Source organism: Amphibalanus amphitrite, unplaced genomic scaffold (genome assembly GCF_019059575.1).
Source record: "Amphibalanus amphitrite isolate SeventyFive unplaced genomic scaffold, NRLGWU_Aamphi_draft 000204F_arrow, whole genome shotgun sequence".
Taxonomy (NCBI): domain Eukaryota; kingdom Metazoa; phylum Arthropoda; class Thecostraca; order Balanomorpha; family Balanidae; genus Amphibalanus; species Amphibalanus amphitrite.
In genome coordinates, this window is record NW_024881699.1 from 473,272 (window position 1) to 487,328 (window position 14,057).

Here is a 14,057-nt window from a genome sequence, read left to right on the forward strand (position 1 = left end):
GACTGCTCTACTTGTAGTGCCCCTGACCGTCACCGACTCCCTTCCCTCCTTAAAAGCCTAGTTTCCCTCCATCATCTCTACTAGATTTAGGTGATGCTCCGACAAATTCACAAACAAGACCGAACTTGTTCGGAGTTCGGACTGTGAGTTAACCCTCGCCCTTAAGGGGGGGGGGGGGGGGTCGAACGGACTCCCCTCGGTTTTTTGCGAATAACTCGCGTAAAAAGCGGCCGATCACGACGTAACGTTTAGTACCCTCGCGTTGATCAATTTTACACCTACCCTGAAAATTTCATGACCCTGACGCAAATAACCTTTGACCTGTGACCTACTTTTCGAGACCATGTTTGGCCGGAACCGCGATTCAGCGTATGTCGGCTCGCATTAGCAGCGCGTTTGCAGTCTTTTCGTGGTTTCAAGCGTTCAAACATGTGATATGATGTTGCCCCCATGCATTAGGGTGGGTGTCAAGGTCACCTGAAGGTCAGGTCAGCTCATTGACCTTTGGTGACCTCGGTTCACTTTTTCGAGTTTGACATGTTTCTAGGCCAGTTTTTCGAGCTGAATTCGAATTTAGCAACCACATGAACGTTTACAAAGTAGTTTTGGTGCCTTCGTAACATGTTACGAGGCTGTCAGAGGCGGTTGACACCTACCACAAATACCCGGCAGGACCTCTACTGGTTGACCTGACCTGACCTGACCCGACCTGGCCTAAATGAATGAAGACATCATCTGTGATCAAAACTAGCATGCTATTCGTGATCAGCACCCCGGAAAACCCCATAGCAGCCACACTACGACGTTCTAACAGGTCCCAATTTTCCCGCCTTTTGGGTCATTGACCTGACCTGGAAGGTCAACCGATGACCTAGGACCTTAAAATTGGGTATCATCGGCTTCCTCTCGTCACGGGCAACACGCTCGTTTTTTCTGCGAAGCTCTAGCTTGATCAGGAGCGAAACGGCAAGGGGTTATACCTTATACGTTCGCAGCTGGAAAAACACCAATACGGGCGAGGGTCAAGTTGAAAGTATTAATTTGGTTCAAAACGATGATGTAGATAAGTTAGTTATTTAAATCTAAATATCCTATGACGAAAGCGATGGACATTTTTGGTATGCAGTGTTATCCATTGAAAACAGGTCAAAGCTATTGAGTTTTTAATTTAGTGGTCGCCGCTTACTAATCATGCGGCATACACGCCGCACATAACCGCCAATGCCGCAACGCAGCTTAGATTTCGAAGTAAGCATTTAGTCTCACCCAGTTTCCCCCACTGACCAGGGTGAATCAGTGCAGCCTTCCTTTGAAGCGATCTCGCCGTGCGCAATTGCGATCTATGATGATTATTAGTACGCAAGTACGATCCTCATCGTTATTAAGCCTACCTTACTTTCGAAGCTTTACAATTGTAACAAACTAACAAGCACATATATTGATGGGGCTAATTTTCACCACTTCCTAGAGCAATGGCCTCGTCTTATAAAATGACTCACCTTTGTCTTCTGCAACTGGCTCTTCTCGATGGCCCTTCAGTGCCAGTTCAAGAGACAATCAGCACGGGATTGCATTAGACGGGTTTCTTTGCTAATTTTCCTTACATCATTATAGTGCTTTGAAATGCAGATGTGAGCCCATCCGGCTCCTGAGGATATAGTTGCTACGAAATCTGAGGAACGTACGAGTACAAGTACGCATTCAAAGTAGATCTTGCTTCAGAGAAATGATGCTAAGCAGTAAGCAGGCTGTTCTTTATGTGATAAATTGTTTGACATTGGAGTCCGCAGGATGTAGAATGCTTGCTTACAGCTTTATTTTATGAGATGGAGATGAATGAGAGACGAGGAGATGAGTTATTAGATATTAATGGAGATGAGTGGTCTTAATTGCTACATTGTGGCAGTGCAGTACGAATTTTCACTCTTTTTCGCCTCATTGTAGGTCGGAAGCTACTCATATGTGTCTCATGATTGTCCGATGCTGACGAGCGGTGAGACTCGGCCGTTAGACTATGTTTCTGTGCCGTTCCAGACGCTGGTGGTGACGGGTTTGGAGCCGTTCACCGAGTACCTTTTCAGTCTGTCCATAAGGAACCCGCGCGGACTGGGGCCGGTCGCCCGGGTCACAGGTCGAACCCAGCAGGCAGGTAGGTCAGAGCCCAGAGGTCAGCGAACAGGAGTCAGAGATCAGCGGGAAGGGGTCAAAGGTCAGTAAGAAGGGGTCAAAGGTCAGTAAGAAGGGGTCAGAGGTTAGAGAACAGGGGTCAAAAGTCAGTGGGAAGGGTCAGAGCCAGAGGTCATCTTTCTTATTCAAAAGCAAACTTCTGAAATTATGAAAGAGCAAGATACCTTTTGTAAAGAATGTGGTTTCTACGAGGAAGATTGGAACATTACCTTTTTAATAAATAACTTTATCACCGAATAAGATGACTTAATGACTCAATCTCATGACTAAACATCAACATGTTATAACTTGATGTTTCCCGTGAAAAAAGTTTCCAGCAGCTGTGCCCAAGTACTGCATCACTACACTGTCGAAGCTGGAAGGCCAATGGACATTTCATAACCCTTGATGACACCATTTACCAGCGGAGAGCACCAACTTTAGCCATTTAGAGCGCACACACCTCGCTCCAGTTCTGTAATAATTAATACGACTGACGCCGACTTTGTGTGGGACAGTTTGACAACTTGCCCAATGAATTTTCAATCCGCGGACGTATGTGAGTTTTGCAGCCACACAGGGCAGGTGGCCGAAAACAAAATGGCAGAACTTTGGCCAATCCATCGCAATGCAAACGCTGTGTCGCGACCGCCGCGTCCCAGCCGCTCCGCTCGGCCGTCCGCCACCGAGCCGGCTCCATCTCGAGCGGAGCTAGAGCGGCTCACCATCGTCGGAATGGCCGTGTCGTCGGTCGTTTGAGCTGCCGCCGGGCCGTCTGATCGTGCCGTCGGTTACAGCGCCGGCGGCCGGAGCAGTGTCGCCCCCACTAGCGCGGCCAAGTTGGGTAATTGGTGGATTGTCCGCGGCCGGAGACCGCCTCGGACAGCCCCGCGGCCGGCCAGACGGCAATCGTGCCAACTTGTAGGGAATAATGACAAAAAGTGCCCAATAAAATGCCGTTTAAGTAGCATAGGAGTTTCATCGAACTCGGAGAACTCGCTTCTTGAATTTAATTATTCGAACTAGCGGGAGAACATCCTGAGTTATACACTAGTAAAGACGGTGAATGGTTGCTCTTGCTTGCCCCTGCTCGTCTAATAAATGGACTACATACATTCACAGTTCTATTTCCAACATTTATTTCCTCCGGGGTAAATAACGGTAACACGTGAATTATACCACTGAATGTTAACCTGGTATGTCGGAGATGAAATGAACGCTACTAGAACTTCCCTTATGTCATGGAGCATGAATCTGATGTCCATAATTCCAAGATGCTCCGTCGTTGCGGATACGCCTATGTATGTATGGCACAGTGACACCTTCCAGTGTGCTAGCAGACATGCTAAAGAGATATGTCAAGCAGGGTGTCTTAACCCGAATGCAATAGCGATGCTATGCTCAAACCACGATATAAATATCCATTCGAGATCTGTTGTCGATTTATGACACGCTTTACGTCCCGGCTGCTCTACAGCCCATGACGCGATTGGTGAGGTCTGATCTATAGCTGTCTGTCATATCATCAGCTGTATAGTTGTTGAGTTTGTATATGTTTTCGCGCAATTAATCTATGTTGTAGCTAGCGGTCGTAACTGTTCGCCGCGTGCGTGTCGCCGACGGCCACGGTAGCGCCGGCGCGCCGGCGGGCCGTGCGGCACAGTATGTTTGGCGGGCCAAACATACTGTTTGGCCCGCCAAACATAGGGCCGCGGCGCTCGGGCGCGCGGTGATTGGCGGTCGCTCACATGTCACGTAACCCGCAGTGACCTCCGGTCTGTCCGGGAGGAGCGGGCCACTCGTGTCTCAGCATTCGTCTGGACCGGGTCGGTCGCAATGTGCGTTAGCCTCCAGAGTAGCCTTGCCGGGCTCTCCGGGCCGTAGCACTTGTGGCCGCCGAGTGCAGGAAACGGACTTGTTGGTCCTTTCTTGAGAGGTTCACTCGGCCTAAATTGACACCTAACCTTTTTTGGCACCCAAATCCAGACAAGAGCATTGCATGATGCAGATAACAGACGTGTATCTCGTTGACGCCGTCTATGCTGCATCATCAATGCTCCCTATTCCCAAGTCACTTAAAACCGTGCATTTCGCCTGGGTGCACGTTTCACGGCGAAATTAGAGGGGCAGTCCGTGAGCCCCGCCGTGAGCGCATGAGAGTAAACAATGAGTTGCATATGATTTGTGCCATATCACAATTGTACCCGATCGTTTGGTGATACGGTGACTGCCTCTCGAGATTGCATTGCCTGTTGGTGTCGAAGCTGGTGCACCACAATACAGCACTGAGGTCAAATCCATGTATGTTCTTTTATTATACCGGCGCAACGAACGGACGGATTCTTAACAAAAGTGACACCTGACATTACCGACCCACCGCGGAACACTCCGTCCGTCGACAGCCTCACGGGCTCTGGGCGCGCCTCGGAGCGGCGCGGAGGCAGCGCCCGTCACCGCTCGTATCCGTCCGTCTGACGTGGTACCGTCACGGTCTGTCACGAACCCATCACGAGCCGTCACAGTCGTGACGCGGCGGGTGACTGGTGCACCGAGTGAGCCCCCACCCGGGCCAGCAGAGCCGGGACCGCGGCACGACTTTTCAGACTGTCAATGGCCCGCTGAATAATTCACGCGCGCAAGGCGGCCCCAGCAGCCAGCGGCGCCGGGCCATTTCCTAAAACCTCGGTCGCATTCAGTCAACTGCTAAAGATTTAATAAAGCCTCACTGGCAATCGGCTGGGTGGCCAAGATTAGCCCCGCTTTGCATGGAGGTGGCTGGGCCCGAGAGGGTCTCATTAGGATATGAGATAAGAGTTGGCTGGAGCGTGAAACGCGAATCGAGTTGGATCACCGGACGAGGCAGGTTGTTAATTTCTAGGTTTAGGCTAATTTCTGCTAATCTCATGTCACAATGCAGAGGGCATGGCTGATACAAATGACTATTTAGCGCAGCTTTGGCTTAATTGACTAGTTCAGCAGTTTAATTTAGTAAGTATGTACGTGATAGAATGCCTTGACAGCGGCAGGGCCTTTGATGCATTCGAGTAGGCTTACTTTTAAATACATTGCTTATTTTATGGGACTTTGTCACGCAGATGATGGTTAACCCAGGCTCTTTTGCAAAATAGCAGCAGACGCTGAAGCTCTAGTGCAGGGATTTACCCATCTCCAAGCCCTTGCTATTCCCCTGTCTTCATCTCTCTGACTCTGACTCTGACTCTGCCCTTCCTCTCTCCTCAGCGCCGGGCCCGCCGGCCACGGTGCGTTACTCCAGTGTGGGCAGTACGTGGGCGGCCCTGATATGGACCCCTCCTGCCGAGAGGAACGGGGTGCTGCTCTACTACACTGTGAACATCACACGGGACGCCGGCGGCGAGCCTGACCTGCGCCGGGTGCCGGCCACCGAGGAGACCTGGGTCCAGTACCAGGTGGACGGACTCCGTAAGTAGCGAGGACGCGCAGTGACGGAGTCCGTCAGTACGAAAATGTGTCGGGCGCAGTGACGAACTCAGTGAGAAGGCTTCCTTTAGTTACGCGACTATGTGGGTGAGCACAAACTTGAATGGAACGGAACTCAGCATTTCAGGCTTGCTATATGCGCTACGAGCAAACAGTATAAACTCTGCAGTAAGACAGAGGTGGGCTTTGGCCTTTCCGTGCTTCTATCCTCAGGATACAGAAATCCTCCTCCTCCACGCCGCAACCCCACTCCGGGCTGGACAGGCACCTTTATCTCATGCGGGCTGCTCCCTTGGAGCGGCACCGCAGCTCCCGAGGGAGCGCACCCCGTAGCCGGGTGCAGAGAGTGCTTGGGGGGCTGGTTGGTCTGTCCATTTGGACGGGCTCAGCCCCGGCGACTCTCTAGGGTGTCTGCCCAGACCAATGTCTCCCCCTAATTCCTATTATCCTTCCGGCTCTGCAATGGTCTTGTCAGACCGAAAGGGCCTAACCTAAAACAAAAAAAAAAAAAAGAAAAAAAGAGGTGGGCAATACCTATGTAATCGGGTTATCGATGTTATATCTACTTGTCCAGAATGGTTATGTTCTAGGCTGAAGGTGCGCTTTCTGAATCTTTTTTTACCAACTCACTACAGTGCAGTATAAGCACAAAAATCGTTATCACTTACGGGATTCTGACAATTGTGCTGTTGTGGATATTAGCAATGTGCTTATTAAATTTGCTACAGCATGGCGTTTTTATGAAGGATATTAACAGGCCATTCACACCATGAATTGGCCTAATAAACACATTCAGCTGCATCAATGACCGAATGTCATCACAAAACATTGACCGGAAGCGGATTGCGGAAGCGTGCTTCGTGTGTATTCTAGAGTGGGATTTGAACTAGTGCATGCCTTCGACTTGCAAGCTCAACCTTCTAAAACATTGGATTCAGTAAACACAGAAATGGGCATGATCTAGTGTACATGCAATTACGTCACACACCCACAATGTACACATTTTCATTCATTCATTCATTCATTCATTCATTCATTCATTTATTCATTCATTCATTCATTCATTCATTTGCTTGTTGAGGTCAGAAGCATCTGTTCCTGGTGCATGGCCAAATCTCGTAGTTTTGACCTCAGTATTTTTTCCGCATCTCGGCCTGACCGACAGGGGAATACTCATACTAACGAAAATGTTGTTGATATCCCTCCCCTAACCTTTCCTTGCCGCCGTGGTTGCGGTGTGGCTGACGACTGGCGTGACTTCTCCAGGAATGGACAAATGTCGAGTCATCAGTCACTCCCACCTTAATGGCTCGGCGACACGACATATTGCCAAAGGTGCCGGCATCGGCTGTCACCTAGCACGGCGGATGTTATTTAGATATGACCAATGAAACGTAATATTGAGAGGAGAGAACAACAGATCGCCGATGAGAGGTGGTACTGATGTGACGGTGTTCTGTGGACAATTGAAGTTGAATTGAAGGGTGAATAATCTGTCGACCTGCACTGGATATTAGTGCCCAGATAACCAATGATACAAGTACAGACAGCGCACTTTCTTGGCTTCCAAAGCTGTAGGTAAGAGGACGACCAAGTGACCAGCTCAGCAGCAGCGCGATGCGGTGTAACTATAGGTGCAGCTCTGGCCCAGTAAATCGGAGCGCTGGCCGATCGTCGCCTGAACTGACTGGCCGACGGAAGGCCCAGCACACTTCAAGTTGGTAGCAAACTTTGCTGACTTGAAACACGGACTTCTATCGTGAACTTTTCTGCTGAGAGATTATGGGTCACGCACGATTTGTTAGTCCCCATATACAATTAGCTAATTATGAGATTATAGTCACACTAGGGGTTCCAATTTCCAAATGTCACTGGAGCACTAAAGCTAAACGGATACCGGCCAACTTTCCAGCATCGGAATCAGTGACTGTGTTGACCTGGCATGTTATCGGCTAAATCAGCCAGCCTAAATCTACCGGGTTGGCCGGAAAAATGCTCCAGATTTTAGGTTCATATTACATGGTGACAATAGAAGTCTTAATACCGAGATATAAATTTCTCTTCTATGTTATTGCGAATAGTCAACACCAATTCTACAAGCTGATTGAAATAATATCCGTGCTGGAGACGATTACCATTTCAGCGAATTATTTTGATTGTAGGTATATTAACCCGCGCCGGGCCGGGGGGGTACATTTGTTTGTGCATCTTTTTCGCACATGTTGTGAAAATTTCAAACTCAGGTCACCTTAGGTCAGGTCACCAGGTCACGCCAAGTGACCTCACCTCAGAAAAAATAAGAATGCTCGTCATAGCTATACCGATTCATAGATTGCCTTGAAACTTTCAGCGATTGATTAAAGCAACATTATCTATAAAATGTTGATCTCGGAATTTTGATATCGGTGACCTAAGGTCAGGTCAATTTTGCGACCTCTCCATTATAAGTCAATGGGAGAAAATTGAAAAGCGTCTGTTTTGCACGAACGCTATTCTAGACACTCTCAAACATCGAGATGTAGGTAAAATTGACACACTGAACCGGAAAATAGCAACTGTGACCCCTCGTTATGTCCCCGAGGTCATCTCAGGTCACGAACAGAATCTAACAGTTTTTCGCTAATAACTTCTGATAGAGACGTGCTAGAGCGCTGAAAACGCCTTAGATGTGTTCGGCTCGACGTTGCAGATCGACTGATGTGCAACATGACCTTTTCCGGTCAGGTCATGACCTTGACCTGAGGTCAAATTTTCAAGTTGACCTTTCAAGGTCAAATTATAGTTCATTCGACGCGTCTCGACGAGAGGAACACGATGCTGGCAAAAGTAATGTCATGGCTCTTTTGAGTCAAAAGTTATTGCCGAAAAAAACGTTTTTCGTAAAAACGGCTATTTTGGGAGTTTTTGCCCTCTGGAGGCTAAATCGTTGACCTGAGGTCAAATCTGAGAACATTACTCAGAAAGGTCAGTAAAAGGGGCTATCGAATGCGCTTTTCCGCGGCGCTGTAGCTCTATCGGTTCCCGAGATAGCCGTTGGCAGTTTCCAAAATGTTGAAATAGTCAACATTTTACCTTTGGTGACCTCTGGTGACCTGACCTTTGACCTGACCCAAAAAATGACCGAAGTGTTTTCGTCCTTATTTTGGACGTTCTTTTGATTGCCGCTTACCGCGTGTCGCTACGTGGCCCAGGAGCCGAGTTAGAAGGGGGGTGTTCAGACACCCCCCCCCGGCCCGGCGCGGAATCTCAGAGCACCGGCCCGGCGCGGGTTAATTCAATGATTCTTAAATGATACCCCTGCAATATGCTATCTTCCAAACGTTCAAGACTACCATTTTTGGCGATAATTAATCAAATAGTAGCTAAATGGCAGCGAAAGTGGTGCCGAGTGCCAGAACCTTTTCTGACGCATCGACCCATTAATGCTCGTTGCCGGTCAGTGCCGTCTAACTTCCGGATGACTTTGTCAAGGGACGGAGCGGGCCGGGGCGACATAGTAATTAGGTTTATTAATGACACGGCAGTTATCCGCACAGTTATTAGTTCATTTAGCCTCTGTGCCGACAACCAATAATCGACCACGCCCGAGGAACTGCAAATTCGAAAGTAGCGTATCGTCGTTAGGCCATTTGATTATTTTTTTACGGAATATTTATTTTGCATTGTTAGCGAAGATTTACCTATACTGCTTTGCTTTCTAGTTATAGTAAATACACGTATCTGTCAAAGTAAATACATTGAAGTTAAATGAAATAGAAGCAAGTGTATATGTGATAAGTAGAAGGTTGATCGGACCAGTCGGTGATCGTGTGTGTTGAGAAGCCTTTGGATCTGTCACGCACACGGCTCCTATGAGAGGAGCGAGTGCTCGACAGTGACAAAAATCCCTCTTTTGCGCCTATTGGTGCATATTCTCCGTCCCGTTCCCTTCTCTCTGACGGCCTCCATTGTCCATTACAGGCCCGTACACCCAGTACACGGTGGGAGTGTCCGCCGCCACAGAGGTGGGCTCCGGCCGACAGCGTCTGGTCCGACTGCGGACCGATACCTCGGCGCCGGGCCGGCCCGTCATCCTCAGCATCACCTGTGTGCACAGCGGGGCCACCCAGGTGCGCTGGAGGGGCCCGACTGAGCCTGGTCCTCCGCCCGTCAGCTTCTTCACGATTGGCTACAGGAACGCGCGCCACCCCAAGTACACGCTGACGGGAACGCCGGCCGGCCTCGGCGAGCACACGGTGGGTCGCCGCCCGGTTAAAGCCGCGGCCAGATGTAATTTCCGTCGTGTGATAATGGGGTCTGGGCGGCCGCCTTTCGGAGCTGATCCTGAGGTAGCCCCTGACCAACGGCCGTGCCTGTGTGTTGAGGATATATGGGAGCTGACCCCGGTCCCGGCTGAACAGGTTAAGAACTTCAGATTCATATCAGGGCAAAGTGCATTGTTGAATGTCGTGTTATGAGCTCGGCTTATGCATTCGGCGCTGTGTATGCCATGTGTCATGACGGTGAATAGGGTTGCATGAGAGTGGTTCCCATCAATTAAGGCTGCTTAGGCTCCTACTAGACTAAATGGATTGGTTTACTGACTGTTGCTGGGCATTTGCAGAGCTATGAGGTTTAATGAATAGTCAAACAGATTTCAATCGGATAACGGAACAAGATTCATAATGAGGATATATTCATTGTTCATACCATTCACATTACGAGCGTAAACTAGGAATCAGTAGATGTAAAAGTTGCAAGATGCCTATACATTTTCCTTATTAGTTACCAAAACCACCACAGAACAGAACAAGCCAATAGATGAAAAAGACAAGGGTATATTCAACATGCATGTATGATGTAGATGTTATAGATGCAAAACACTATGGATTAAATGTATTCATTTTCAGTTCGAAAACGATTGAGCTATCTTTCTTTTTCATTGGAGGCTCGCGTGTTCTGACCTAGAACAAAGTCTGCCAGCGACAACACCCTGCTTTCAAAGTCGGTGCAAACAACATCTGACTGCGCGCTATCACGCAATGGGGTGAGAGCTATGAGCTCTATATAGCTCTGACTAATTCAAAGGGCTGACCGTCAGGACCTGTCTTTGTATGCCTCAAATTCATCCCGTCACACCGGTATGGTGGGCCTTTGCATTTTAAACAGCAATATAGGAAAAAATGATACTTACAGGTTACAACAATGCAGCAATTTCGTTGATCTCTTTCATGGCTACTTTCATTTAATATTTTGATGGATTTTAACAGAAAACTTTTACAATTTCATTGCCCTCAGTTACAGGCTTTACCAACAGATGCGTACGAACAAAACCAATCATGTTCTGTCTCTAGAGTAACATTTCCTTTTACAACCGATGTACTACGATCGACCAGTACAGATGCGCGCTGGCCGAAATTCCACCAACACACCAGCCGCCGCAGCTGGCACGTCAGAAATATCGCCACTAAAACATCTTTTTATTTGTCAGCGAGCCGGTTTGCGAGGCTATGCCACAAAAACAGGGTGGTCGCCGCGCTGTAAGCCCGAGATGAGGTCGTTAACCAGCGCCGCCAGCCACGGCGCGCTCCTAAACGCCGGGCCGCGCACCGGCGACGGCCCGCTCTCTCAACAACTTGTCGCGGTCTCGTCGGCGTCGTTTCGACGAGGAGCGGAGCGTGACGACAGAGCGAGGCGCCTGACGATAGTATCAAGATGGGCGGCCGTGGGAGGGACGTAGAACGGCGACGGTGAAAAGCGGAGGCCGTTGGACGGTTATATAGGCCGCCGCGAAATGTCATCAGCGTCCATCTAGCCAGGGACGTGAAGCCGCTGTTTTGGTTTTTCACAAGTGAGCGACAGATATGCTATCACGGTATTGCGCAGCTACTGACACTTAGAGATTTAGCTGAGAGCTGACGAAAAATGTCGGGAACCTTTTTACTTTTTTATGTTAATGGGATTTTTACTCCAACAAGTTTGCTTATTTGAGATAGCTACACTGTAAACGAGATACTGAAATTGCTCACTGAAACAGTAAAGCAGCCTCCGATGGACTAAAGTTTTTAATGTAGTGTATTACGCCATTCGTATGGTTTCTTAATTTGCATGCATCCAAGTTCCAACCATATAGGGGCTATCGTGATGGCTTCAGGATCAATAGAAGTCTGATAATATGACATAAAATTACTTTATCCATTTTCAAACGTTTCGACTTTATTCAAAGTCATCTTCAGTGTTAAGATAGACAAGTACACAATTACATGCTGACATAAATATACAAGCAGTCGATGCAGGGTATCAGTCGATGCACATCACACACTTCACAAAAAAAACAAGACATAAACATCATTCGTGTTGATTCGGTCGTCTTCCTACAGAACGATACTTAGTTTAAACGCAGATGATCGGTCATTGATGGTCGGTTTCGCTTCAAATATGTGTAAAGATTCTAAAATTCGTAAATTGAAGTTTGAGCGTTTTTGATCTATGATTTTGATTTTGATCTATGATTTTGGATCTCTGTTCAAGTTCAAGGACTCTATCCCTAAAATGTGTCGATCTGCTGTAGTTTATAAGTTCAGTTGTCCTTCGTGTGAAGGATCTTACATAGGTTCTACCTATGTTAGGCTCCACAGCAGTGTTTGCCAACACAGGGGTAGATCACACAGAACGGGCGAACTCTTATCCAGTCCAGTAGCATCGTCTGTACGGGATCATTCTTTAGCATGTGACACCCCCTTCAGTATAGACGATTTCAAAATCATAGATCAAAAACGCTCAAACTTCAATTTACGAATTTTAGAATCTTTACACATATTTGAAGCGAAACCGACCATCAATGACCGATCATCTGCGTTTAAACTAGATATCGTTCTGTAGGAAGACGACCGAATCAACACGAATGATGTTTATGTCTTTTTTTGTGAAGTGTGTGATGTGCATCGACTGATACCCTGCATCGACTGCTTGTATATTTATGTCAGCATGTAATTGTGTACTTGTCTATCTTAACACTGAAGATGGCTTTGAATAAAGTCGAAACGTTTGAAAATGGATAAAGTAATTTTATGTCATATAGGGGCTCTGTGATTGGCATTGGCTGACCCCAAGTGTAACACAGCCGTGGAATCTGTCGTGACCTAACAATCAGTCATGCCCCACTGTGTCGTGGCGCTGGTCAACCTTTGACCCCAACCACCGTGCACCTGGGTCCGGCTGAGTTCTCGGCCCAGCCGTCCCGGCCGGCCGGCCAGAGTAATTTGTTCGTTGTCTGGGCCGCGATTCAGGCATCACAACGGTCCTCAGATGGCAGATAAAGCCAGTGACCTGCGAGCGCGCGGCTGATGAACGCCCCAGACCGGCTCGTGGTGCCGCAGCAGCTGCAGCTCTGGCCGGGCACCATTTATATGTAACGCCCCGGGGCGCCAGCGCCGCCGGAAAACGAGCCTCGCTTGTGCTGGATTAGGACACCATCATAACTTCCTGACTTCTTGGATGCGAGTTGTTTACCAAAAATGGTTGCGACTGAGGAAGAGGCTCCTATTGCACATAATGGGCTTAATTTATTGTTATAGCTCGTTTATCTTGGACAAAACTAGTTGATTACTGGCTAGCAAGCAGTCTATTTACTACACTTAACTCTAAGGTTCGATTAGCATTGTCTCCGGTCGCTGTTTCAGATTCTGATGCGCCACTTGGACCCGGGGATGACCTATTTCAAGATCCAGGCGGTCCGCAGAAGCCGGTACAGTCAGTCGGACGTGTACCGCGGGGAGTTCACTGAGCCATGGAGCGTCCTGCTGCCCCGCAGAAACTCAGGTCAGTCGACAGTAGCGGCGGAACACCTTCAATTAAGGGGGGGGGGCACTGCCGATTTTTGGTCCCATTCTTTCCATGCAACGCCCATAGGGCTAATGTTAAAATGCCAAAATCAAAGGGGGGCATGGTGCCCCGGTGCCCTCCCCGTTTCGCCGCCTATGTCAGTCGACACCAGAGAGGTAAATTAGTGATAAAAAAGAATGAAAATAAGGTCTAGTTCCGCATTATAACTGCAAACCTTTCCTCGCGCTTTCTACCCGCTGACCCGTTGATGCTCTCTGTTTAGACTGTTCCGAGTTTCGTCTGATCCACCCGGTTCAGGACGACTCCAGCCTTGCCATCGGTATCGGCGTGCTGGCCGGGGTCGTCGTGGTCTCCGTCCTCGTCGCCGGCATCGTCATCTTCCTCTGCAGGTGAGCTCGGCCATCATTGGACCAACAGGGAGACGCTGACGTAATGGGAATCAGAATAGCTATCCATACGAGACAAGAGTATAAAGCCAAAATAAATCATAATAGCTAGTTCAAATTTTTCAATGCGCAATTAGCATGCAATGTTTCCGGAAGACATCGTAAATCAACTCCGTCTACAAAATAATTAGTGCAAACCATATTTCGTACCTAATCGGTTCT

General features: G+C 48.4%; 1 protein-coding gene across 1 annotated transcript; it reads left to right on the forward strand.

Moving 5' to 3' along the window:
• Nucleotides 1–1,345: 1,345 nt before the first annotated feature.
• LOC122384968 (protein sidekick-1-like) lies at nucleotides 1,346–13,842 on the forward strand. The gene is made up of 6 exons (XM_043372837.1): nucleotides 1,346–1,363; nucleotides 2,035–2,149; nucleotides 5,407–5,607; nucleotides 9,586–9,860; nucleotides 13,287–13,425; nucleotides 13,712–13,842. Exons 1-6 carry the CDS (start codon nucleotides 1,346–1,348, stop codon nucleotides 13,840–13,842), a joined length of 879 nt encoding a protein of 292 aa, XP_043228772.1.
• Nucleotides 13,843–14,057: the final 215 nt, after the last annotated feature.

Excerpts from the sequence above, each read along its gene's own strand:
- LOC122384968 (XM_043372837.1), top strand. Across the intron at positions 5,608-9,585 it reads GTACCAGGTGGACGGACTCC|GCCCGTACACCCAGTACACG; the intron begins GTAAGTAGCGAG and ends TGTCCATTACAG. Across the intron at positions 13,426-13,711 it reads GCTGCCCCGCAGAAACTCAG|ACTGTTCCGAGTTTCGTCTG; the intron begins GTCAGTCGACAG and ends CTCTCTGTTTAG.